This window comes from Cherax quadricarinatus, chromosome 44 (assembly GCF_038502225.1).
Source record: "Cherax quadricarinatus isolate ZL_2023a chromosome 44, ASM3850222v1, whole genome shotgun sequence".
Lineage (NCBI taxonomy): Eukaryota > Metazoa > Arthropoda > Malacostraca > Decapoda > Parastacidae > Cherax > Cherax quadricarinatus.
The window spans coordinates 27,480,348-27,507,806 of record NC_091335.1 but is presented as its reverse complement, the minus strand read 5'-3'; the positions used below and the strand labels follow the sequence as shown (position 1 = coordinate 27,507,806).

Here is a 27,459-nt window from a genome sequence, read left to right as displayed (position 1 = left end):
ATTCCAGATCAAAGACACGAAAAGTAAAGTTATAATGGAAGTTTGACTTCTGTCTGTATGTATTAATTTTTTCTGTCCATGTTATCTTTCCCGAGGCATGAGAAAACTGTATTACCTTACATATTAGGTACAGATGGGAGTATCTTTCACTCATATTTCCATATTTTATAGTGTAGATGCTTATCTTATCCTCGGATTAGTTAGACTTATGAAGGTGTGACCTTAAAGTGATCCGTGACCTTGGGAAGACCGCGTTGACGTTGAGAGTCATTTAACAAGTCCCTTTGGGACTGTGACCTGAGATCCTAGATAATACATGTGCAGTAGTGACATAAACTGTATCTCATTATTTTGTCATTGCATGTATATAATAGTGACGTAGTGATAGCAGGTTATATGGGAAAGATTAATGCAGAACATACGCTTATGTTTATTACGGATTATCTTAAAACAGAGCTAAGTTGAAAGCTGTTTCAATGACACCTTCCTCACAAAGTTATTGTAATAATAATGATGAGTTATTTGCATGAATTAAGAAACAGAGCCACAATTTAAAAATATGTTTTGCGTGGTGTTTCGAGAGTTGCAGCAACACTATAGTAATGGGCCACTGCATTACATTAGCTTACAAACAAGGGTACGGGGGTGGTTAGAACTCATGGCAAGTAAGTTGTAAAACTCCAGGCCAGTGCGTAAGCCACCGGACCAGCTGACTTATGCATTGGCCTGGAGTTTTACGACTCACTTGCTATGGGTTTGGGTTCTAACCCCAGCCACACTGTGGCCCGGTGGCCTGGTGGCTAAAGCTTCCGCTTCACACACGGAGGGCCCGGGTTCGATTCCCGGCGGGTGGAGACATTCGACACGTTTCCTTACACCTGTTGTCCTGTTCACCTAGCAGCAAATAGGTACCTGGGTGTTAGTCGACTGGTGTGGGTCGCATCCTGGGGGACAAGATTAAGGACCCCAATGGAAATAAGTTAGACAGTCCTCGATGACGCACTGACTTTCTTGGGTTATCCTGGGTGGCTAACCCTCCGGGGTTAAAAATCCGAACGAAATCTTATCTTATCTAGTTTGTTTGTAATCGCGTTACATAGCTTATCGAACCATACTGAGGGGGGCTCGTCTAACATATTGCCTCGGACGACGGACACCATTCCGGCTGCCCTGTTTAAGGCGTTCATAATCCATCTCCTTTGAATACTTCTTGATAGCTGTGGTGAAATAATAATAAATCAATACCAGTAATACCAACACCACAATGAGAAGAATACACGCGGATTTCACAACAAATGAGATGAAAAACATAAACTTGTCATGCTTCTCCAGTAACTTCATGACTTGAATGCCGATGACAGAAACGATGGCGAGAAACAGAGCCGAGTAGACGTGGTACTGGAGTCCAGTGATCTTCTCGTCAGTGAGGAGGAGACACAAGCTGTCTACCAGGGTCACACGTTCTGGGTCATCTCTGTAGCAGGCACATCGCTGACACCTGCAACCACATTCGTAGTAATATTAGTTACAATTAACAAGAGCAGCAGCAACAGTAGTAGTAGTAGCAGAACGACATTCATGAAGGAGCGTTGAACTCATAAGGACGATGGAATGGTAGAGAAACTTGCTCCAAATTAAGACGAAGGTAACCTTTTTACTGTAACGCTAGAAAGGAAAGTTAAACAAAAAAATTTACTGAGATCTTTGAAAAAAATGACTTTCATGTATACTATATTAAAAGCAACTTGGTATCTTTATTATTATGTTTATAGGAATCGCAAAATGCATTTATAATGAAAGATAATTAGTTCTAAATTCAAGAAAGCGGAGGGGTTGCTCGAGTTCCTCAGATCAGAAGCCCTTCAACAGCATCAAGGCAACTTACCCTTCAAAAACTTACTTAAAGAACAGTGATTCAAAATACTTTGAAAATAAAAAATTAAGGTACCAGATATCCTTTTAGAACTTTGCTGCTCGAGTACAAGCTTTATTAACTGTGATAAAGACTCTATCCTAATATCTGAGTGACCTACCCAAGTGGTACTTGAACGAGGGTTGTGTCTTCCTTCACGATAACCTTGATAGGGTTACTCTCGGCTGCCCTCCTGTAGAAGAGAAAAATATTTACTTTACTAATAATAATATAATATCTTTATTTCTACAAGTACATGTACAGGGTATTACAGACCATAATTGACATCAGTGACATACTGGTGTAAAGAAACATGCCCAATATTTCTACCATCGGCGGGAATCGAACCGGGACGCTCGTCTTGTGAATAGAGAGCTACAAGTATCAGAGAGTGAAAAGGACCTGGGATTAATATAATACTAACAGTGTCGTCAGAAATCCGTACAGCTATAAAGAGCATAACGTCAGTGGCATATGCAAGGTTAACAAACCTCAGAACAGTATTCAGGAACCTGAAAAAAGAATCTTCCAGAACTTTACATGCAATATGAAGCACCACACCTGTGGGCAAGAAGCCTACACCTGTGGGCAAGAAGCCTACACCTGTGGGCAAGAAGCCTACACCTGTGGGCAAGAAGCCTACACCTGTGGGCAAGAAGCCTACACCTGTGGGCAAGAAGCCTACACCTGTGGGCAAGAAGTCTACACCTGTGGGCAAGAAGCCTACACCTGGTCACGCGTGAAAAGATCCAAATGTTTGCTACCAGGGTAGTAGCAGACCTGAGAGGACCTGAATTTAATGACCCTTGTGGAAAGAACGACAAGGGTAGATATGATTACGACGTACAAAACTTAGAGAAATTGGTAGGGGACATGATAGACTGAAGAACTGAGACACTTATGCAACATATGGGAATCTTTAGTGAAGAAACGTTCCGCCACGTTTCTTCAATTAGTCCAACGCTTCTTCAGTAAAGATTCCCATATGTTGCATTAAGTGTCTCAATTCTTCAACTTATCGGTTTTCAAAACCATTCATCACAAATGACAGACTGTTTGAAATAAAAGGACCAGGAACAATGGGAAACAGATGTAACTGGAAAGTGAAATGGCTTGGACGAGGCAGAGGTGGAGGCACACTCAGTATACACAGCGTTGGTTTAGAAAGACACGTAAGCAACCACTATGACATATTTATTAGAAAACGTTTCGGTCCTGGGACTTTGATCACTTCTAACATACAGAGGTAGAAAGACATTATATATAGGCGGAGAGTGAAGTGTGAGTGACGCATGGTGACCTGAAGTGTGAGGTGTGAGTGACGCACGGTGACCTGAAGAATGTCATGTTGGGATGAGGACGGGAAGACGATGAAATAAGAACATAAGAACGAAGGAACACTGCAGAAGGCCTACTGGCCCATGTGAGGCAGGTCCAAGTCTCCTACCGGCTTAAGCCAATGCACCCAACCTAGTCAGGTCAGGTCACATTGACTTAAGGGAGGAACACGGCAACCGACCTGGTAGCACAAGCTATCAGGTCTAACTCACACCCACCCACATCTACTCATGTATTTATCCAACCTATTTTTAAAGCTACACAACGTTCTGGCCTCTATAACGGTACTTGGGAGTTTGTTCCACTCATCCACAACTCTATTACCAAACCAGTACTTTCCTATATCCTTCCTGAATCTGAATTTTTCCAACTTAAAACCATTGCTGCGAGTCCTGTCTAGGCTAGATATTTTCAGCACACTATTTACATCCCCTTTATTTATTCCTGTCTTCCATTTATACACCTCAATCATATCCCCCCCTAATTCTACGTCTTTCTAGAGAGTGCAGTTTCAGGGCCCTTAGTCTATCCTCATAGGGAAGGTTTCTGATACATGGGATCAACTTTGTCATCCTCCTTTGTACATTTTCCAGAGAATTTATATCCATTCTGTAATACGGTGACCAAAACTGTGCAACATAATCTAAATGAGGCCTAACCAAGAATGTATAGAGTTGAAGAACAACCTGAGGACTCCTATTAATTATGCTTCTTGATATGAAGCCAAGGATTCTATTAGCTTTATTGCGAACACTTATGCACTGTTGTCTTGGTTTCAGATTACTGCTAACCAGAACTCCTAAATCTTTTTCGCAATCCGTAATATTAAGATCTACATTATTTAGTTTATATGTGGCATGGTTATTGTCCTGTCCAACATTTAGAACTTTGCATTTGTCTATATTAAACTGCATCTGCCACTTCTCCGACCACTGCATCAGTCTATTCAAATCTTCCTGGAGTGCTCGAATGTCCTCGTCAGAATGAATTCGACGGCCTATTTTGGTGTCATCGGCAAACTTGCCGATGTCGCTCTTTATGCCCTCATCTATGTCGTTTATGTAGATTGTGAACAGCAGGGGGCCCAACACTGACCCCTGTGGAACACCGCTCGTGACGCTTCCCCACTCTCATTTCTCCCCATTTATGCAAACTCTCTGCTGCCTATTTGTCAACCATGCCTCTATCCAGGAAAAAATTTCTCCTCCTATTCCATGTGCCTTAATTTTCCTCAATAGTCTCTGATGTGGGACCCTGTCAAAAGCCTTACTGAAGTCCATATACACAATATCATATTCATTACCATGATCTACCTCCTCAAATACCTTAGTGAAAAAAGTTAATAAATTCGTAAGGCAGGAACGCCCCTTTGTAAAACCATGCTGAGATTCGTTGATTAATTTATGCTTTTCAAGGTGGCTACGAACTGCCTCGGCAATTATTGATTCCATAAATTTTCCCACTATGGAGGTTAGGCTTATTGGTCTATAGTTCGAAGCTAAGGACCTGTCACCTGTTTTGAAAATAGGTATCACATTTGCCATTTTCCACTTATCTGGCACCATGCCAGTTTGTAGTGATATGTTGAAAAGATTAGCCAAAGGTGTGCTAAGCTCCTCTTTACATTCCTTTAGAACCCTTGCATACAGTTCATCAGGGCCTGGGGATTTGTTAGGTTTTAATTTATCTATTTGCCTAAGGACCATGTCACTTGTGACCCTAATCGTGCACAGTTTATTATCGTCCTGTTCTACATAATTTATCATTACTGGAATATCGCTGGTATCCTCCTGTGTAAAAACTGAGAGGAAGTATGTGACTCCTGTGTTGTTGGGTTGGTGGTGCTCAAGTATCATGTATGCTAATGTTTTTCAAATTTTGTGGTTTCCAGTGTTACGTTCTATAGTGTCGGTGCCCCTCAGGGAATGTTCCTTGATGTTGGTGAGGGGCTCGTGATTTAGGGAATTCGATCTGTGCTCCAGTTCCCCGAATTAAGCCTGAATGCCTTCCACATCCCCCCCCCCCAGGCGCTGTATAATCCTACGGGTTTAGCGTTTCCCCTTGATTATAATAATAATATAGTGTCGGTGACGGCGATTAGTGAGGCTTCTAGGCACCGTCGGCGTCTGAGGTCTGGTTTGGTGAGAACGAGTTGTGCCTCATTCCAGTTCATCAAATGCCCCGTGGAGTCTCTGTGGAGGACACAGGCGTACCTTACATCGTCTCTGTTAGAGGCATTTTGATGCTCATTCAGGCGGACTGCGAGATCTCTGCCTGTCTCGCCTACATATTGTAAGGTGTGGGGCTGCGTTTCGTAGTGAGGTCTTTGATTGATGATGTGTTTATGGTGGAAACATTGATGTTACTCATAGCAAGTGCCCGGCGAGTATGAACTGCTTAGGGGGCTGTTCCATGGGCGGTTTGTTGAGGATAGCTTGCGCCTTGAGTCTGCAATCTCGGATGAAGAAAGATGGGAACTGAAGACGTGTAAAGTCTTGTGTTATGGAAGTACATTCTTCTTCAAGAAAACAAGGGCTGGAGATGCGAAGAGCTCTCAAGAAGAAGCCAATGAGGACTCCTCTTTTAGTGCGGGTGTCTTAACATACATGATACTTAAGGACCACCAACCCAACAACACAGGAGTCACATGATTTCATCGTCTACCCGTCTTCATCCCAACATGACATTCTTCAGGTCACCATGCGTCACTCACACCTCACTCTCCACCTCTGTATGTTAGAAGTGATCAAGGTCCCAGGACCGAAACGTTTTCTTATAAATATGTCACAGTGTTTGCTTACGTGTCTTTCTAAACCAACATGTCGGTATTTATTACCAAGGTTTATACCATACGCAGCGTTATAAGATATGATATTCCTGAGAGGCCAGAAATCAGTGATGCCCTCCAAAGTAGTTTGGGATGCAAGGCCAGGAACTGAACCGTGACCCCAACAACTTCAATTAGGTGCAGGTGCACACACACACACACACACACACACACACACACACACACACACACACACACACACACACACACACACACACACACACACACATACAACAGGCCTAGTGTCAAATTGAAATGTGCCTAGGACAAAATGGTAACTAACTAACACACACATACACATATAGGGCCAAGAGCTGTCTTGACCCCTACAAGTACAATTAAACCTGATAAACTAAATGTGAGTGGATTTTCGAAAGACCTTTTATATTCTGGATCAAAAACAAACTCAAGTATTAGGGATAAGACTCCTCTGGTTACAGGAGCTAATACGAGCAGGCTCAATTATCAGTTACTGATACGAGCACATTCAAGTATCAGGAACTGATACGAGCAGGCTCGAGTATCAAGAACTTATACGAGCAGGTTCAAGTATCAGGGACTGATAACCAGGTTCAGTATTAGGGACTGATTACGTGCAGATTTAAGTATCAGGGATAAGACTCGTATAGATAAAGGAACTGATACAAGATGGTTCGAGTATCATGAATAGGACTCCTCTGAATAAAGGGATTGATATGAGCAGGCTCAAGCATCAGGGACTGATATTAGCAGGCTCAAGCATCAGGGACTGATATTAGCAGGCTCAAGCATCAGGGACTGATACTAGCAGGCTCAAGTAACAAGGACAGGACTTCTATAGACGAAGGAAGTGTAAAAACTATCGTTTCCTCAGAAATCATTCCAAGGAAATAATACAAGCCAGTTATCCCAATATTCAGTCCCGGGACCAATACTGCTCTTAATTAATATTAACGACCTTACTCAGGGGAATTAAATTCTACATGTCAACGTTTACAGATGATACAAATTGTATGTCAAATAAACACCAGTTGACTGTAAAAGAAAATGCTATGTAACACAGACTCAAAAACCCAGTAAGTGATTTTTTAGCTGAAGAGGAAAAAATAAAGTTGGATGTATTGCCAGAAGCTCGAAAAATTATTTTTATTAACATCATTTGTGGATCGCTGGTAAACGAATTGAATTAACAAAGCTCAGGAAAGAACAGTTTTAAGATAACATACATTATGTCTGACTTTTTTTTTAGGTTATCATAGGTTCTCTACACATATGCTACTATGTATGATAATCTATGTAATTATCTGTGTATACCTGAATAAACTTACTTAATCTGTCCCTGACAACCATCTGTCCCAACCCTCAAATTTTATATCTTAATATCGTAATTTTTTGTCTCTTATATTTTAATATAGTATTATTTTCAGTCACTATGATAATGAGAAAAGAATTGAAATAATGAACACAAAATAAATAACCTGTTATTAAGTCTGATAACCATTTCTGTGCAGATGACCAGTTACTCTTACACTGGAAATTAATCTAATTATTGTACTTCTATGTACAGTTTTTTCAGTTATTTCTTCTTTAAAAGAAATATCTGAGGGCGTTCAACACAGCGATTTTCTTGAAGATGCGTGCGGTTCTCTCCTCTCCTTCAAAATATATATATAGGCTTCTCCTCCTCGTCAAGACCACAAGAGCTGGGATATAAAGTGGCTCTGGTTAGTGTTGGTTCAGTGATGTTTGTCACTGCAGATGTTTGTGGGTGTCAACGGTTTAGTGTTCCTCTTGCCTCTGTCCGAGCGCATATATTGCTTTATAGTTGGTGTTTAGATATTTCCCATTATTTTTTGATGTTTCTAGAAGCTAGGTTAGAGTATCTGCACTCGAGATCACCACTGACAGCCGAGTAAGTGTGCTGAACTGACAGCCTCTCAGCACCCAGCGTCAGGAAGTTCAGTTGCAACTTACTCGCATATTCACTCAACAACTTCAGTTAGACAGCGATACACACCATTCTACAGCACTATATAAATCATGGTATCAATATGATTAGTTTACATTGTGTTATGTATATTATGTATTTGAAACGATATTAAGGAACAGAGAGAAATTTACTTACGCGAAGATTAGCAACTCTTAATTTAGTCATGTTGGCAGCACTGAAAATAATGCAACCGACTGTAATCACGTTCAGGACAGTGTTGCCACGTACATGTTGATCCTGTACATAACAAAGATCATGCACATGGTGGTGCTTGTGTACATCATGGTGCTCATGTACGTAATGGGAATCATGTTCATGTTAGTCATGTACAGTATGTTAGTCGTGTACATCAATGGTGGTCATGTACATTATGTAGATTATGCACATCGTGGTGGCCATGTACATCATGGTCATGTACATCGTGTTAGTCATGAGCATCATGATTGTCATGTATATCAAGTGGTCTTGTGCATCAGGCTGATCGTGTACAACATGGTGATAGTGAGCATCATGGTGGACATGTACATCATGGTGGACATGTACATCACGGTGGACATGTACATCATGGCAGACATGTACATCACGGTGGACATGTACATCATGGTGGACATGTACATCATGGTGGACATGTACATCACGGTGGACATGTACATCATGGTGGACATGTACATCACGGTGGACATGTACATCATGGCAGACATGTACATCACGGTGGACATGTACATCATGGTGGACATGTACATCATGGTGGACATGTACATCATGGTGGACATGTACATCATGGTGGACATGTACATCATGGCAGACATGTACATCACGGTGGACATGTACATCATGGTGGACATGTTCATCACGGTGGACATGTTCATCACGGTGGACATGTACATCACGGTGGACATGTACATCATGGTGGACATGTACATCATGGTGGACATGTACATCATGGTGGACATGTACATCATGGTAGACATGTACATCATGGTGGACATGTACATCATGGTGGACATGTACATCATGGTGGACATGTACATCATGGTGGACATGTACATCACGGTGGACATGTACATCATGGTGGACATGTACATCACGGTGGACATGTACATCATGGTGGACATGTTCATCACGGTGGACATGTACATCACGGTGGACATGTACATCATGGTGGACATGTACATCATGGTGGACATGTACATCACGGTGGACATGTACATCATGGTGGACATGTACATCACGGTGGACATGTACATCATGGTGGACATGTTCATCACGGTGGACATGTACATCATGGTGGACATGTACATCACGGTGGACATGTACATCATGGTGGACATGTTCATCACAGTGGACATGTTCATCACGGTGGACATGTACATCACGGTGGGCATGTACATCATGGTGGACATGTACATCATGGTGGACATGTACATCATGGTGGACATATACATCATGGTGGACATGTACATCATGGTGGACATGTACATCATGGTGGACATGTACATCACGGTGGACATGTACATCATGGTGGACATGTCCATCACGGTGGACATGTACATCATGGTAGACATGTTCATCACGGTGGACATGTTCATCACGGTGGACATGTTCATCACGGTGGGCATGTACATCATGGTAGACATGTACATCATGGTGGACATGTACATCATGGTGGACATGTACATCATGGTGGACATGTACATCATGGTGGACATGTACATCACGGTGGACATGTACATCATGGTGGACATGTTCATCACGGTGGACATGTTCATCACGGTGGACATGTTCATCACGGTGGACATGTACATCACGGTGGGCATGTACATCATGGTAGACATGTACATCATGGTGGACATGTACATCATGGTGGACATGTACATCATGGTGGACATGTACATCATGGTGGACATGTACATCACGGTGGACATGTACATCACGGTGGACATGTACATCACGGTGGACATGTACATCACGGTGGACATGTACATCATGGTGGACATGTACATCATGGTGGACATGTACATCACGGTGGACATGTACATCATGGTGGACATGTACATCATGGTGGACATGTACATCACGGTGGACATGTACATCATGGTGGACATGTACATCACGGTGGACATGTACATCACGGTGGACATGTACATCATGGTGGACATGTACATCATGGTGGACATGTACATCACGGTGGACATGTACATCATGGTGGACATGTACATCATGGTGGACATGTACATCACGGTGGACATGTACATCATGGTGGACATGTACATCACGGTGGACATGTACATCATGGTGGACATGTACATCATGGTGGACATGTACATCATGGTGGACATGTACATCATGGTGGACATGTACATCATGGTGGAAATGCACATATCGATATATACACTATAATAAGTCATGTTCATTATGGTGATCATCAGCATAATGGTGATTATGTACATTTGTACATGATCATATATCATGGTAATACTGTACATAATCACACGCATACTCATACTTTGTGCGCATATATACACCGAGAGGTGTATATATGCCTCTTAATTGAATATACTTTAGATGCACAGCTCTTAAGTGAATATACTTTGAGAAGTGTATATTTCTCAATGTAGATACCCTGAGAGGTTTACCTGGAGAGGGTTTCGGGGGTCAACGCCCCCGCGGCCCGGTCTGAGACCAGGCCTCATGGTGGATCAGGGTCTAATCAACCAGGCTGTTACTGCTGGCCGCATGCAAGCTGACGTACGAACCACAGCCCGGAGTCTATTAGTAATCCCCCTTATGTATGCTGGGAGGCAGTTGAACAGTCTTTGGCCCCGGACACTTATTCGATATATAAACTGATCTTAAAAATCTCAGTGTATATATAAAGCATGGCGTATATTCACTGAGTGGTGCATGTCCCCTAGCATATATATATATATATATATATATATATATATATATATATATATATATATATATATATATATATATATATATATATATTATTGTAACCACGAACGAGTGGTATTTAATCAACAACACTGCGACTAGCCGAGGGCTCGAACCCATGTTGTTTTGGCCCACCTCACAGTGAGCGAAAATCACATGACACTCTAACCCACAGCACCACTCAATTCTACACGAATCACACACCCAGCAGAGCTAGGTGTTTTACCGTGATGCGAGGACATACAGTGGTGTGGGTACCTCTGAGCTAATTTCATTCTACTCCCTGTTTGGTGTACTAGCCTCCACGAGCAGTATATATATTATTGTGACTACGAATGAGGGATATTTAATCAAAAACAACACTGACTAGCCAAGGACTCGAACCCATGTCATTTTGGCTCGCCTAATGGTGAGCAAAACTCACATAATGCTCTACCCCACAGAACCACTCAACCCTACAAGAATCACACACCCAGCAGCAGTAGGTGTTTTACCATGATCTGAGGACACGGTGGTGTGGGTGCCTCTGAGCTAATTTCATATTACACCCCGTTTGGTGTGGCGGGCCAAAACAACATGTGTTCAATTCCTTGGCTATTGGCAGCGTTGTTATTGATTAAATACCACTCATTCGTAGTCACAATAATATATATACTGCTCGTGGAGGCTAGTACACCAAACGGGTAGTAGAATGAAATTAGCTCAGAGGTACCCACACTGCCGTATGTCCTCAGATCAAGGTAAAACACCTAGCTCTGCTGGGTGCATGATTCTTGTAGGATTTGGTGGTCCTGTGGGTTAGAGCGTCATGTGATTTTCGCTCACCATGAGGAGGGCCAAAACGACATGGGTTCGAGTCCTCGGCTAGTCGCAGTGTTGTTATTGATTAAATACCACTCGTTCGTGGTTACCGGGGATTGAACCGTGGACACTCAATATGTAAGCTGAGTGCACTGCCAACCGAGCTATGGGACACTGTGAAAGGAATCAAGGCAATTCTTTGTCAAATACAAAGTGATACAAAAGCATCTCAACTCTATGAATTGTAACATTCAAAATGACTAATAGTATATTCTTTCTAATGATGTAACAGTGTTCAGTGAGGTCTGACATAGACCCATTGTGACCTCTGTAAGCCTGTGATTTGTGCTGCCACTCACAGGATGAGTTGCGGGTGCACAACTAGCCGCTCAAGCCACATTACTAAAACGTAAGTATAAATAAGTAAAGAAGAGTAAGTTTATTTAGGTACAGGTACACACAAGTACAGTTACACAAATTTAGGTGACAACAAAATCATACAAAATAACATGTGTAAATTACATAGGATAAAAAACCCCCCCCCCCCCCCAAAAAAAAAAAAAAAAAGACAAAGTGACTTTATTTCCACTGTTTTTTTTTTAATAGCGTGGAACCTCGATACTTGAACAGCTATGTACTCGAACAATTCGGTACTCGAACTCTTTGTTTGGTAAAAAAAAAAAAATCGCTTGGTAGTTGACTGCTCGCTACTCAACCAAACAAACACAACCTCCCAGAATATGTGCGTCAGTCTCCCCACAGTCACTCAGTCCTAAACTCCGCTAAACTTCACTGTAAACTGTTTCGTGTTTCTTTGCATTTTTTGGTGTTTTTTTTATATTTGTAAAAATAAGTCACCATGGGGCTTAAGAAGATTACTGATAACAGCCAACTAAAAAGAAAATTGGTTCGAGAATGTTTGCCCTGATGTAAACACCGCCTCCGCCTCTCCATATGATATGTTTTTTATTATTAATTTTTTGGCGTCTTTATTATGCTTCTAGGCTATTTATCTTGTTTCTGATATCAAGTTGGAATAAATGTCATAGACAGATAACCTTTATTAATATTAGTAATAAAGGTTATCTGCGTAATTGTATTTCTTGAACATCATCAAAAAATCGAACATTTCCGCTACTTTTAGCTCAGTTTCAAGGTACTTTTATTCTGTAAACCATTCAAAATCATCTCTATTTCTGTCATATATTTTTCATTTTATCAAATGAGACCAAGAGAAACGAGAATACAATCATAAATACCATTCAAAAATACACCACAGTCGATGTAAGTGTATTTTTGGGGGTTTGAAACGGATTAATCTAATTTACATTATTCCTTATGAGAAAAATTCGTTCGGAACTCATACAGATCGGCACTCAAGCAGCCTTCTGGAACGAATTAAGTTCGAGTACCGAGGTTCCACTGTTTTATTTAAAGCCTTGCTGTAAGATACAGTAGCAATCAGTCATGATTATATCCTTAAAAATTAAAACACCTAAGTAACTCAACTGTGTGAAAAGCAATTACAATATAAGTATGGTGCTGTAGGAATAAATTGAACCATGGCCTGGTCACGGTTCACTCCGATCATTTCTGGAGTGGAATCACAGTCGATAGCCTCCACTCCAAAACGACAGATATTAGTGCCAGGAAAAAAAGATGTCTCCCCCCCATACCATCAATCCGACGACATTCATCTTTGCATATGTACAGGGTCTAAAGAAAGCAATGAACAACAAAATACCTTTCATCCATGGACTGCTTACTGAGTCAAACGCAATGTTCGTGGTTTTCACGGAGACCCAAATAAAGGATCACTTTGACAATGAAATATGGATCCCGGGTTACAACCTATACAGATGCGACAGAGTGAACAGGCAAAAGGGTGGGGTTGGCCTGTATATCGCAGAGTCACTTATATGCCCGGAACTACTAAATGCCTCAAATGATGTTTACCTGGAGTTTACCTGGAGAGAGTTTCGGCAGTAAAGATCAAGAACCAAAACCTGGTTATTGTGGTTGTATACAAGCCTCCCGATGCAACTTCCCAACAATTCCAGGAATAGCTTTTGAAAATTGGCCACTGTCTGGAAAAATCTTCCAGCTCCTGCCCCCAACATTTTGCTCCTGGGGGATTTCAACCTAAGGCACCTAAAATAGAGGAATATAACAAACAATGTTGTTGCAGTGATAACACCAGGAGGCAGCTCTCACGAGAACACACACACACGCGAGCTTTTAAATCTCTGCACTGCCCATGGTATGGTTTGTTTGCAATCGTGTCATTACCATGTCGTGAGTAATGATCTGATACAAAATAATACCATATCAAAAACAACATACTCAAATCACAACATAATAGAGGTATGCCCGGGGTCCCAGGATGACAAAATGTGATCAGTCACGAGGGAGCCTTCTCCAAATTCAACTTCAATAACAAAAAAATGAGGTGGGACCAAGTAAACCAAGTCTTAAGTAATATAAACTGGGAAGATAGCTTAAGCAACACGGATCCAAACCTACGTCCAGAACAAATTAACTCTGTGGCACTCGAGGTATGTTCAAGGCATATTCCTTTAAGGAAAAGGAGATGTAAACTAGAAAGAGAAAGGCACTCCCTATACAGGTGAAGGCAAACAATAACAGAGGGACTAAAGGAAACCAATATGTCTGTAATACTCAGAGAGACACTGGTCAGAGAAATTGCAAACACTGAACTAAAGTTAAAGGAATCTTACAGGAGCCAAGAAACGTGAGAAGAACTAAAAGCCATAAATTAATTTGAAAGAAACCCAAAATATTTGGCACCTACTTAAACAAGATGGGTTCTGCACAGATAACAGCAAGGAAATGAGTGAGCTAATGAAGTCCCAGTATGACTCCGCTTTTAGCGAGCCGCTAACCAGACTGAGAGTCGATGATATAAATGAATTTTTTATGAGAGAATTTGGTAGACTCGAACCTATCTTATATTATCCTGATGCCAAATGACTTCGAAAAGGAGATAAATGATATGCCCATGCGCTCTGCCCCAGGCCCAGACTCGTGGAACTCCATGTTCATGAAGAACTGCAAGACCCCCCTATCATGTACTTTTAACATCCTATGGAGAGGGAGCATGGACACTGGGGTCGTCCCACAGCTGCTAAAAACAACAGACATAGCCCCACTCCACAAAGGGGGCAGTAAAGCAATAGCAAACAACTACAGACCTTACGTCCCATATCATAAAAATCTTTGAAAGGGTTCTAAGAAGCAAGATTGCCACCAATCTAGATACCCATCAGTTACACAACCCAGGGCAACATGGGTTTAGAGCAGGTTTTGCTCCTGTCTGTCCCAACTACTGGATCACTACGACAAGGTCCTGGATGCTCTAGAAGACAAACAGAATGCAGATGTAATATACACAGACTTTGCAAATGCCTTTGACAAGTGTGACCATGGTGTAATAGCGTGATAAAGGAATAACAGGAGAAGTTGGCAGATGGATCTATAATTTCCTAACAAACAGAACACCAAGAGTAGTAGTACACAGAGTAAAGTCTGAGGCCGCTACGGTGAAAAGCTCTGTTCCACAAGGCACAATACTCACTGCCATCCTGTTCCTCATCCTCATATCTGACAAAGACAGGGATGTAAACCACAACACCGTGTCTTCCTTTGCAGATGACACCAGAATTTGTATGACAGTGTCCTCCATTGAAGACACCGTAAGACTTCAGGCGGACATCAACCAAATCTTTAAATGGGGCCCAGAAAACAATATGAAGTTCAATGATGAGAAATCTCAATTACTCCGATATGGAAAACGTGACGAAATTAAAACTTTATCAGAGTATAAAACAAATTCCAACCACACAAAAGAGGGAAAAACATATGTAAAAAGACCTGGGAGTGATAATGTCAGAGGATCTTGCCTTCAAAGACCATAACAGTGTATCAATCGCATCTGCTAGAAAAATGACAGGATGGATAATGAGAACCTTCAAAACTAGGGATGCCAAGCCCATGATGACACTCTTCAGGTTGCTTGTTCTATCTAGGCTGGAATATTGGTGCACACTAACAGCACCGTTCAAGGCAGGTAAAATTGCTGACCTAGAAAATGTACATGGCACACATAACTGCGATAAAACACCTCAGTTACTGGGAACGCTTGAAGTTCCTCAACCTGTACTCCTTAGAACACAGGCGGGAGAAATATATGATTATTTACATTTGGAAAATCCTAGATGGATTACTACCAAACTTTCGCACGAAAACCACTCCCTATGAAAGCAGACGATGCAACATCACCCCAATGAAAAGAAGGGGTGCCACTAGCACGATAAGAGGCCACACGATAAGTGTCAGGACCCAAGACTGTTTTAACTGCCTCCCAGCATACATAAAGGGGATTACCAATAGACCCCTGGTCAGCACCTGACCAGCCAGGCTGTGGTTCGTACGTCGGGTTGCATGCGGCCAACAGTAACAGCCTGGTTGATCAGGCCCTGATCCACCATGAGGCCTGGTCACAGACCGGGCCGAGGAGGCATTGACCCCCCGAAACCCTCTTCAGGTAAACTCCAGGTAATAGGTCTCGCTTCACGCGGTGAGGTGTCAGGTTCGATTCCCGCCTAGGACAGAAACATTGGGCGCATTTCCTTACACCAGTTATCTATGTTCAAACATCAGCAAGTAAGTTAATTCAGGTATACACAAATACAGTTACATAGATTATCATACATAGCAGCATATGTGTAGAAAACCTAGGATAACCCAAAAACAAGTCAAAGTGGGTACCTGGGTGTTACTCGACTGGTGTTTACCTGGAGTTTACCTGGAGAGAGTTCCGGGGGTCAACGCCCCCGCGGCCCGGTCTGAGACCAGGCCTCCTGGTGGATCAGAGCCTGATCAACCAGGCTGTTGCTGCTGGCTGCACGCAAACCAACATACGAGCCACAGCCCGGCTGATCCGGAACTGACTTTAGGTGCTTGTCCAGTGCCAGCTTGAAGACTGCCAGGGGTCTGTTGGTAATCCCCCTTATGTGTGCTGGGAGGCAGTTGAACAGTCTCGGGCCCCTGACACTTATTGTATGGTCTCTTAACGTGCTAGTGACACCCCTGCTTTTCATTGGGGGGATGGTGCATCGTCTGCCAAGTCTTTTGCTTTCGTAGTGGGTGATTTTCGTGTGCAAGTTCGGTACTAGTCCCTCTAGGATTTTCCAGGTGTATATAATCATGTATCTCTCCCTCCTGCGTTCCAGGGAATACAGGTTTAGGAACCTCAAGCGCTCCCAATAATTGAGGTGTTTTATCTCCGTTATCCGCGCCGTGAAAGTTCTCTGTACATTTTCTAGGTCGGCAATTTCACCTGCCTTGAAAGGTGCTGTTAGTGTGCAGCAATATTCCAGCCTAGATAGAACAAGTGACCTGAAGAGTGTCATCATGGGCTTGGCCTCCCTAGTTTTGAAGGTTCTCATTATCCATCCTGTCATTTTTCTAGCAGATGCGATTGATACAATGTTATGGTCCTTGAAGGTGAGATCCTCCGACATGATCACTCCCAGGTCTTTGACGTTGGTGTTTCGCTCTATTTTGTGGCCAGAATTTGTTTTGTACTCTGATGAAGATTTAATTTCCTCATGTTTACCATATCTGAGTAATTGAAATTTCTCATCGTTGAACTTCATATTGTTTTCTGCAGCCCACTGAAAGATTTGGTTGATGTCTGCCTGGAGCTTTGCAGTGTCTGCAATGGAAGACACTGTCATGCAGATTCGGGTGTCATCTGCAAAGGAAGACACGGTGCTGTGGCTGACATCCTTGTCTATGTCGGATATAAGGATGAGGAACAAGATGGGAGCGAGTACTGTGCCTTGTGGAACAGAGCTTTTCACCGTAGCTGCCTCGGACTTTACTCTGTTGACGACTACTCTCTGTGTTCTGTTAGTGAGGAAATTATAGATCCATCGACCGACTTTTCCTGTTATTCCTTTAGCACGCATTTTGTGCGCTATTACGCCATGGTCACACTTGTCGAAGGCTTTTGCAAAGTCTGTATATATTACATCTGCATTCTTTTTGTCTTCTAGTGCATTTAGGACCTTGTCGTAGTGGTCCAATAGTTGAGACAGACAGGAGCGACCTGTTCTAAACCCATGTTGCCCTGGGTTGTGTAACTGATGGGTTTCTAGATGCGTGGTGATCTTGCTTCTTAGGACCCTTTCAAAGATTTTTATGATATGGGATGTTAGTGCTATTGGTCTGTAGTTCTTTGCTGTTGCTTTACTGCCCCCTTTGTGGAGTGGGGCTATGTCTGTTGTTTTTAGTAACTGTGGGACGACCCCCGTGTCCATGCTCCCTCTCCATAGGATGGAAAAGGCTCGTGATAGGGGCTTCTTGCAGTTCTTGATGAACACAGAGTTCCATGAGTCTGGCCCTGGGGCAGAGTGCATGGGCATGTCATTTATCGCCTGTTCGAAGTCATTTGGCGTCAGGATAACATCGGATAGGCTTGTGTTAATCAAATTTTGTGGCTCTCTCATAAAAAATTCATTTTGATCTTCGACTCTCAGTCTGGTTAGCGGCTTGCTAAAAACTGAGTCATATTGGGACTTGAGTAGCTCACTCATTTCCTTGTTGTCATCTGTGTAGGACCCATCTTGTTTAAGTAGGGGCCCAATACTGGACGTTGTTCTCGATTTTGATTTGGCATAGGAGAAGAAATACTTTGGGTTTCTTTCGATTTCATTTATGGCTTTTAGTTCTTCCCGCGATTCCTGACTCCTAAAGGATTCTTTTAGCTTAAGTTCGATGCTTGCTATTTCTCTGACCAGTGTCTCCCTACGCATTTCAGATATATTGACCTCTTTTAGCCGCTCTGTTATTCTTTTCCGTCGCCTGTAAAGGGAGCGCCTGTCTCTTTCTGTTTTACATCTACTCCTCCTTTTTCTTAGAGGAATAAGCCTTGTGCATACATCGAGTGCTACCGAGTTAATCTGTTCTAGGCATAAGTTGGGGTCTGTGTTGCTTAGTATATCTTCCCAGCTTATATCGGTTAGGACTTGGTTTACTTGGTCCCACTTTATGTTTTTGTTATTGAAGTTGAATTTGGTGAATGCTCCCTCGTGACTAATCTCCTTATGTCGGTCTGGGGCTCCGCGCATACATGACTGAACCTCAATTATGTTGTGATCTGAGTATATTGTTTTTGATATGGTGATATTTCTTATCAGATCATCATTGTTAGTGAAGATGAGGTCTAGTGTATTCTCCAGTCTAGTAGGCTCTATTATTTGCTGGTTTAAATTGAATTTTGTGCAGAGATTTAAAAGCTCGCGTGAGTGTGAGTTTTCATCAGAGCTGCCTCCTGGTGTTATTACTGCAACAATATTATTTGCTATATTCCTCCATTTTAGGTGCCTTAAGTTGAAATCCCCCAGGAGCAAGATATTGGGTGCAGGAGCTGGGAGATTTTCCAGACAGTGGTCAATTTTTAACAGCTGTTCCTGGAATTGCTGGGATGTTGCATCCGGAGGCTTGTAGACTATCACAATGACTAGGTTTTGGTTCTCGACCTTTACTGCTAAAACTTCCACTACATCATTTGAGGCATTTAGCAGTTCTGTGCAAACAAGTGACTCTGCATCCTGGGTCGCATCCTGGGACAAAACTTGCCCTAAATGCTCTGCATAACAAGCGGCTTTCTATATAGTAAAATGTCACTGATGTCAGTTTAGCCTGTATACCCTGTACATGTACTTGTAGAAATAAAGATATTATTTACATGGACGTAGGTGTTCGTGTTTACATACAATATAATCAGGTTTGATTGTGAATAATAGGAGAATGGGTCCGTATCCTTGGATCGACAGCCTCTCACCAACATCAAGGAACCTCCCTTGAGGGGGCTATAGGGCAAATTTCGTAACTCGTTTATTTACCGTCCGATTTTCTCCAGTTTTGGTGCACAAGACAAAGTGTTCTCACTCTTTCTTGAAAATATTTATCAAAAATATACCTCAAACAACAACTGAGAAAAGACTGATTTACTGAAAATGCCCTAGGGGGTGATGTCATTCTTATATGCGGCTACGTAAGGTTGTTTGGACACTTGGTGCCGAGAGAACGATGCTAATACTAATTCTGACCGTTAGATTTCCCTCTAAATACCTTATCGTTATTTCACAAAAAAAATAAAGTTTGTTAGTTTCTGGAATATTGCAAAAAATCTGCCCTTTACTCCCACATAAATCCCGAAGTATTTGGAATATTTCCAAAAACTCAACGGTCAAAATAAGAGAAATCATTATTCTACAATATCTGTGAATATTATTCCATTTAATTAAGTAATAAAGGAAGCACGTTGCACTTTAGGTGAATAAGCTACTTCCGAGATATCGGCCGGGAACGCCGGCCGCCCCCCGTCTCAAAAAAAAAAAAAAAAAAAATCGCGAAAATCGCGTTTGTTTGGGTGTATTTCTTAGTAAACTTATGTTCTAGTGCAGTTAGCCTCTTCAAAACACCGTTTTCTCTTACTCAGAGACGACAGGGTGACCAGTTACACTTTTATATCGAAATATTCCCGATAATCTCTGGGCCATATTATGGCCTATTTTATTCAGTCTAGAGTATATAACATGTTTGTATGTTATTTAGAGTGTTTATTATATCATATTAGATCAATTCTGATAGACAAATAAGCCGTAGAGTTGATATATAAGCTGATATAAGCCTGGTATGGCCTGGTGGCTAAAGCTCCCGCTTCACACACGGAGGGCCCGGGTTCGATTCCCGGCGGGTGGAAACATTCCGACACGTTTCCTTACACCTGTTGTCCTGTTCACCTAGCAGCAAATAGGTACCTGGGTGTTAGTCGACTGGTGTGGGTCGCATCCTGGGGGACAAGATTAAGGACCCCAATGGAAATAAGTTAGACAGTCCTCGATGACGCACTGACTTTCTTGGGTTATCCTGGGTGGCTAACCCTCCGGGGTTAAAAATCCGAACGAAATCTTCTTCTTCTAATAATGGGCGATTCCTGGCTGGCACCTCGGGCGCGGATAAGTCCCGCCTACTGTTTTATGATGCCAAATAGTCAGTTATTATATTAGAAAGAATAATGCAAGAAAAGGCGATAAAAAAACAAGGAAATAACTCCAAAAAATATATGGGCCGTGAGCAGACTCGCTACCAACATCGCCGTCACCATACCTGATATAAATGACTATAATTTCTTGTAGAAACGTCGTAGAACATTCATTCTGGTACCATTGTGTTGCCAAAGAGTTGAGCTATTTTTCAGTATATATATAACTCGATTTCCATATTTTTTACGATTTTTGGGTGAGCGCGCGCGGAAAATTGCCCTCCATACCCCTTGAGGTACCAGTGGGGGAGGGTGGTGAAGGAGGTAAACATGATCAAAACGTTTTGGTCTAACCCACCGTAGCCAAGTTAAGTTTTAACGTGTATGGTACGTAATTAGCGCAGTGGTGCCAACAGTACTGCAGACTCAACATAGGTTGCCATGCATATTGATCATGAAGTGATATTGCAAATGTTAAGCAAAATATCTAAATAACGAGTAGATTTCACTCCATGAGTTAACTGATAACATACATAGAGAGTATACTAGCCTTCATACACACATGAAGAGCAGGAATTTCATGGGTGTATATTATACAGAGTTGTGACTAAGTGGCAGCTATCCTTGTTGGAGGCAATGTAACGCACGAGCTGGGAGTCCTCAGTCAGCCACAACACTCAACCCAGTTGGGCTAACACATCCTTACATTAATTTAGTATCGTAATTCAGTGCGTCTTGGAGGCTCATTATATCAGAACGACTAAGTCCAGTAAGTTTCATAGTGCCTTTTGTAACAATAACTTCAGTTTATAATAGTAACAAGTGAAAGATTTTGTTTAAGTTCATTTCACAAATTTACATTATTAAAATTGTTTTATGTAGTAATTCTTATGTAAGCTAACCTAGGATAACTCAGTGAAGTCAAACACTCATATATTTGTATATTAATCTTATTATATATTCACGAAAACGGTTTTAAACTCATATTGGTGATTCAGAACTGTAGAATAATAAGAAAATATTATAACCTTTATATTATAATAATAAGGTAAAAGGACCCCAATGGAAATAAGTCACTCTGTCTGACTTTTTTGGGTTATCCTAGGTTCTCTACACATATGCTGCTATGTATGATAATTCTATGTAACTGTATTTGTGTATACCTGAATAAATTTACTTACTTACTTACTTACTTAGAGAGATATGTTAAACTTTCTTGAATCTCGTCACTCGTATATCAGGAGTAAGTAAGAATATTCAGGTATCCACAAACACAGTTACAAAGATTATCATAAATAGCATATGTGTAGAGAACCAGGTATAACCCAAAAAAGTCAGACAGACATGAATGACAAATGTGTTAACTACGTATAAGGAGATTTTCTTAGTAAAATTTACTTTGGTTGATTGATTAATTGGGATTAAATGTTGTCAGAGGTTCATAACGCCATCAGAGAACCGTACTGACATCCTAAATATGGCCTAGGTACTTATGGAAGTTGCAATGCGATGTACACACTGTATGACATGCCCCAGTGGCAATAAGTCACTGTCTGACTCTCTTGGGTTATCCTAGGTTCTCTACACATATGCTGTTATGTATGAGTATCTATGTAACTATTTGTGTTAACCTGAATAAACTTACTTATGCCATACATACACAGATCTGCCATAGTATGTACACACAGGGACCTGAATTCACCGTTCTTGAATGATCACTATTCCTGACCCTATACCTAAGAGGGGGTTTCGGGGGTCAACGCCCCCGCAGCCTGGTCCGTGACCAGGTCTCGTGGTGCATCAAGGCCTGATCAACCAGGCTCTTACTGCTGGCCGCATGTAGACCGATACGAGCCACAGCCCGGCTGGTCAGTACCTTTTCTGTCCAGCTCCTTGAAGACAGCCAGAGGTCTGTTGGTAATCCCTCTTATGTATACAGTGAGGCAGTTGAACTGTCTAGGGCGCCAGTGCTTTTCTCTGGGGGATGTTACATCTGCTGAGTCTTTTGCTTTCGTAGGGAGTGATTTCCGTGTGCAGATTTGGGATTAGTGTCTCCAGGACTAATCCCAAATCCCTGTATTCCAGGGAGTACAAATCAAGAGAATTCAACCGTTCCCAGTAATTTAGGTACTTTAACGTACTTGTATGTGCCGTGAAAATTCTCTGTATATTCTCCAGGTCTGCAATATCACCTACATTGAAAGGCTCAGTTGGTGTACAGCAATATTCCAGCCTAGAGAGAACAAACGATTTTAAGAGAATCATCATGGGCTTGGCGTCCCTAGTTTTGAAGGTTCTCATTATCCATCCTGTCACATTCCTAGCAGATGTGCTAGATACATTGTCTACTTTCACTTACTGAATCAGATTATTCCACATTATTCCGACATTACCCTAACTCCGATAGATTTCGAAAAAGCCATTGACAACATGCCCATGCACTCAGCCCCGGGCCCAGACTCGTGGAACTCTGTTTTCATTAAGAACTGCAAGAAACCCCTCTCGCGTGCCCTAAGTACACTATGGAGGAGGAGCTTGGACATGGGTGAAATTCCACAGTCACTTAAAACAACGGATATGGCCCCACTCCATAAAGGTGGCAGCAAAGCATTAGCTAAGCTAAGAACTATAGACCAATAGCTCTGACGTCCCACATCATAAAAATCTTTGAAAGAGTGCTAAGAAGCAGGATTGCAAATCACCTGGATTCCCAAAATCTGCACAATCCAGGGCAACATGGGTTCAGGGCAGGTCGCTCGTGCCTCTCACAACTACTGGATCACTATGATATGGCCTTGGATGCACTGGAAGAAAATCAGAATGCAGATGTAATATACACAGACTTTGCAAAAGCATTTGACAAATGCGATCATGGTGTAATAGCCCATAAAATACGTGCTAAAGGAATAACTGGGAAAGTGGGGAGATGGATCTTCAACTTCCTGACAAATCGAACACAAAGAGTAGTGGTCAACAGAGTTAAATCGGAGGCTGCCATAGTGAAGAGCTCTGTTCCACAAGGCACAGTACTCGCCCCCATCTTATTCCTTATCCTCATATCAGACATAGACAGAGATATACATCACAGCACCGTATCATCCTTTGCGGATGATACTAGGATCTGCATGAGGCTGTCATCTGCTGAGGACGCGGTTAACCTCCAAGAAGATATAAACAAAGTTTTCCAGTGGGCAACGGTAAACAATATGATGTTCAACGAGGACAAATTCCAACTACTCCGTTATGGAAAACTGGAGGAGATAATAACTAGAACAGAGTATACTACAGACTCTGGCCATACAATAGAGCGGAAAAATAATGTAAGGGACCTGGAAGTAGTAATGTCTGAGGATCTCACTTTAAATGATCACAATAGTGCCACGATCGCACGTGCAAAGAAAATGATAGGATGGATAATGAGAACGTTCAAAACGAGAGATGCCAAGCCAATGATGATCCTTTTCAAATCACTTGTTCTCTCTAGGCTGGAATACTGCTGTACATTAACATCTCCTTTCAAAGCAGGTGAAATCGCAGATCTAGAGAGTGTACAGAGATCCTTTACTGCACGTATAAGTTCTGTCAAGCACCTCAACTACTGGGAACGCTTGGAAGCACTTGACTTGTACTCGTTGGAACGCAGGAGGGAGAGATATATCATAATCTACACTTGGAAAATCTTGGAAGGAATGGTCCCAAATCTGCACACAGAAATCACTCCCTACGAAAGTAAAAGACTGGGCAGGCGATGCAAAATGCCCCCAATAAAAAGTAGGGGTGCCATTGGTACTCTAAGGGAAAACACTAAGTGTCTGGGGCCCAAGACTGTTCAACAGCCTCCCATCAAGCATTAGGGGAATTGCCAATAAGCCCCTGGCTGCCTTCAAGAGAGAGCTGGACAGATACCTAAAGTCAGTGCTGGATCAGCTGGGCTGTGGCTCGTACGTTGGACTGCGTGCGGCCAGCAGTAACAGCCTAGTTGATCAGGCCCTGATCCATCGGGAGGCCTGGTCATGGACCGAGCCGCGGGGGCGTTGATCCCCGGAATAACCTCCAGGTAACTTATTAACTACGCTTACATAAGAACATAAGGAGGAACACCGCAGGAGGCCTGTTGGCCCATACTAGGCAGGTCCTTTACAATTCATCTCACTAACAAAACATTTGCCCAACCCAATTTTCAATGCCACCCAAGAAATAAGCTCTGATGTGAAAGTCCCACTCAGATCCAACCCCTCCCACTCATGTACTTATCCAACCTAAATTTGAAACTACCCAAAGTCCCAGCCTCAATAACCCAACTAGGTAGACTGTTCCACTCATCAACTACCCTATTTCCAAACCAATACTTTCCTATGTCCTTTCTAAATCTAAACTTATCTAATTTAAATCCATTATTGCGGGTTCTCTCTTGGAGAGACATCCTCAAGACCTTATCAATATCCCCTTTATTAATACCTATCTTTCACTTATACACTTCGATCAGGTCTCCCCTCATTTTTCGTCTAACAAGTGAATGTAACTTAAGAGTCTTCAATCTTTCTTCATAAGGAAGATTTCTAATGCTATGTATTATTTTAGTCATCCTACGCTGAATGTTTTCTAACGAATTTATGTCCATTCTGTAATATGGAGACCAGAACTGAGCTGCATAATCTAGGTGAGGCCTTACTAATGATGTATAAAGCTGCAGTATGACCTCTGGACTTCTGTTGCTTACACTTCTTGATATAAATCCCAGTAATCTATTTGCCTTATTACGTACGCTTAGGCATTGCTGTCTTGGTTTAAGGTTGCTGCTCACCATAACCCCCAAGTCCTTTTCGCAATCTGTATGGCTAAGTTCTACATCATTTAACTTAAAAGTACTAGGGTTATGGGCACTCCCAAGCTTCAGAACCTTGCATTTATCTACATTGAACTGCATCTGCCACTTTTCTGACCAAGAATAGAGCTTGTTTAAATCCTCCTGAAGTTCCATAACATCTACGTTTGAATCAATTATCCTACCTATCTTTGTGTCATCGGCGAATTTGCTCATATCACGAGTAATTCCCTCATCAAGATCATTGATATATATTATAAACAACAACGGGCCCAAGACTGGTCCCTGTGGAACGCCACTTGTTACAGATCCCCACTCGGATTTAACCCCATTTATGGACACTCTCTGCTTCCTGTCAGTGAACCATGACTCGATCCACGAGAGCACTTTTCCCCCAATGCCATGAGCTGCCACTTTCTTTAACAGTCTATGGTGCAGAACTCTATCAAAAGCCTTACTAAAATCTAAGTAAATAATATCAAATTCTTTATCGTGGTCAACAGCCTCAAAAGCTTTACTGAAGAAAGTTAATAAATTAGTTAGACAAGACCGGCCTCTTGTGAATCCATGCTGAGTATCATTAATCAAGCTATGCTTATCGAGATGGCTTCTTATAATCTCAGCTATAATTGACTCTAGTAATTTGCCTACAATTGAGGTGAGGCTTATTGGGCGGTAATTTGACGGTAACGACTTGTCCCCTATTTTAAAAATAGGAATTACATTAGCCATCTTCCACATATCAGACACTACACCTGTTTGAAGAGGTAAATTAAAAATATTAGTTAATGGTTCACAGAGTTCCATTTTGCATTCGTTAAGAACCCTTGAAAAAACCTCATCAGGACCCGGCAACTTATTTTGCTTCAGTCTGTCTATCTGCTTCACAACCATTTCACTAGTGACTGTGATGTTACATAATTTATCTTCTTCTAGCCCACTATAAAAATTAATTACTGGAATATTGTTAGTGTCTTCCTGTGTAAAAACTGAGAGAAAATAATTATTTAAAATCGAGCACATTTCATTCTCTTTGTCAGTAAGGTGCCCATAGTTATTTTTAAGGGGACCTACCTTTTCTCTAACCTTTGTTCTATAGACCTGGAAAAAACTTTTTGGGTTAGTTTTAGAATCCCTAGCAACTTTAATTTCATAGTCCCTTTTAGCTTTTCTTATCCTCTTTTTAATGTCCCTCTTAATGTCAATATACTGATTCATAAGATGACCCTCACCTCTTTTGATACGCCTATAAATTCCTTTCTTATGCCCTAGTAGATATTTGAGCCTATTATTCATCCATTTTGGGTCATTTCTATTTGATCTAATTTCTTTATATGGGATAAATGTTCTTTGAGCAGCATGTATAGTGTTCAGAAAACTGTCATATTGATAGCTCTCTTCGTTACCCCAGTCAGCAGATGATAAGTGTTCTCTAAGCCCATTGTAATCTGCTAAGCGAAAATCTGGGACTGTTACTGAGTTATCGCTACTATCGTACTTCCATTCAATGCTAAATGTAATTTTTTTTTTTTTTTTTTTTTTTTTTATATTTTTATTTAAAAGGACACAGTACAAGATATAAATAAATAAAAGAACACAATTATTAACCGTTTGAAAATACAATGACCACAAGTGTTACATTCATATTGTATTAAAGAATATACCATCACCGAACAATGAAACGAACAGGATAACACCTGCTCAGAAAATAAACCTACAAATCAGCATACGAAGGATAAAATTATACATTACTTAAACAAAGGCTAACCCA

General features: G+C 41.6%; 1 protein-coding gene across 1 annotated transcript; it reads right to left on the bottom strand.

Moving 5' to 3' along the window:
* Positions 1-410: 410 nt before the first annotated feature.
* LOC128697401 (uncharacterized) lies at positions 411-8,010 on the bottom strand. Its single transcript, XM_053789021.2, has 3 exons — positions 7,535-8,010; positions 2,034-2,105; positions 411-1,498 (listed from the first exon to the last, which is right to left on the bottom strand). The coding sequence occupies exons 1-3, from the start codon at positions 7,555-7,557 to the stop codon at positions 1,102-1,104; spliced, it is 492 nt and encodes a 163-aa protein (XP_053644996.2). The 5' UTR covers positions 7,558-8,010; the 3' UTR covers positions 411-1,101.
* Between the last annotated feature and the right edge of the window lie 19,449 nt (positions 8,011-27,459).

Coding starts and splice junctions, on each gene's coding strand:
- LOC128697401 (XM_053789021.2), bottom strand. CDS start 7,557: ATGGTTATCAGACTTAATAACAG. Junction 2,106..7,534: donor GTTATCAGACTTAATAACAG/GTTATTTATTTT, acceptor TCTCTTCTACAG/GAGGGCAGCCGAGAGTAACC. Junction 1,499..2,033: donor CTCGTTCAAGTACCACTTGG/GTAGGTCACTCA, acceptor ATGTGGTTGCAG/GTGTCAGCGATGTGCCTGCT.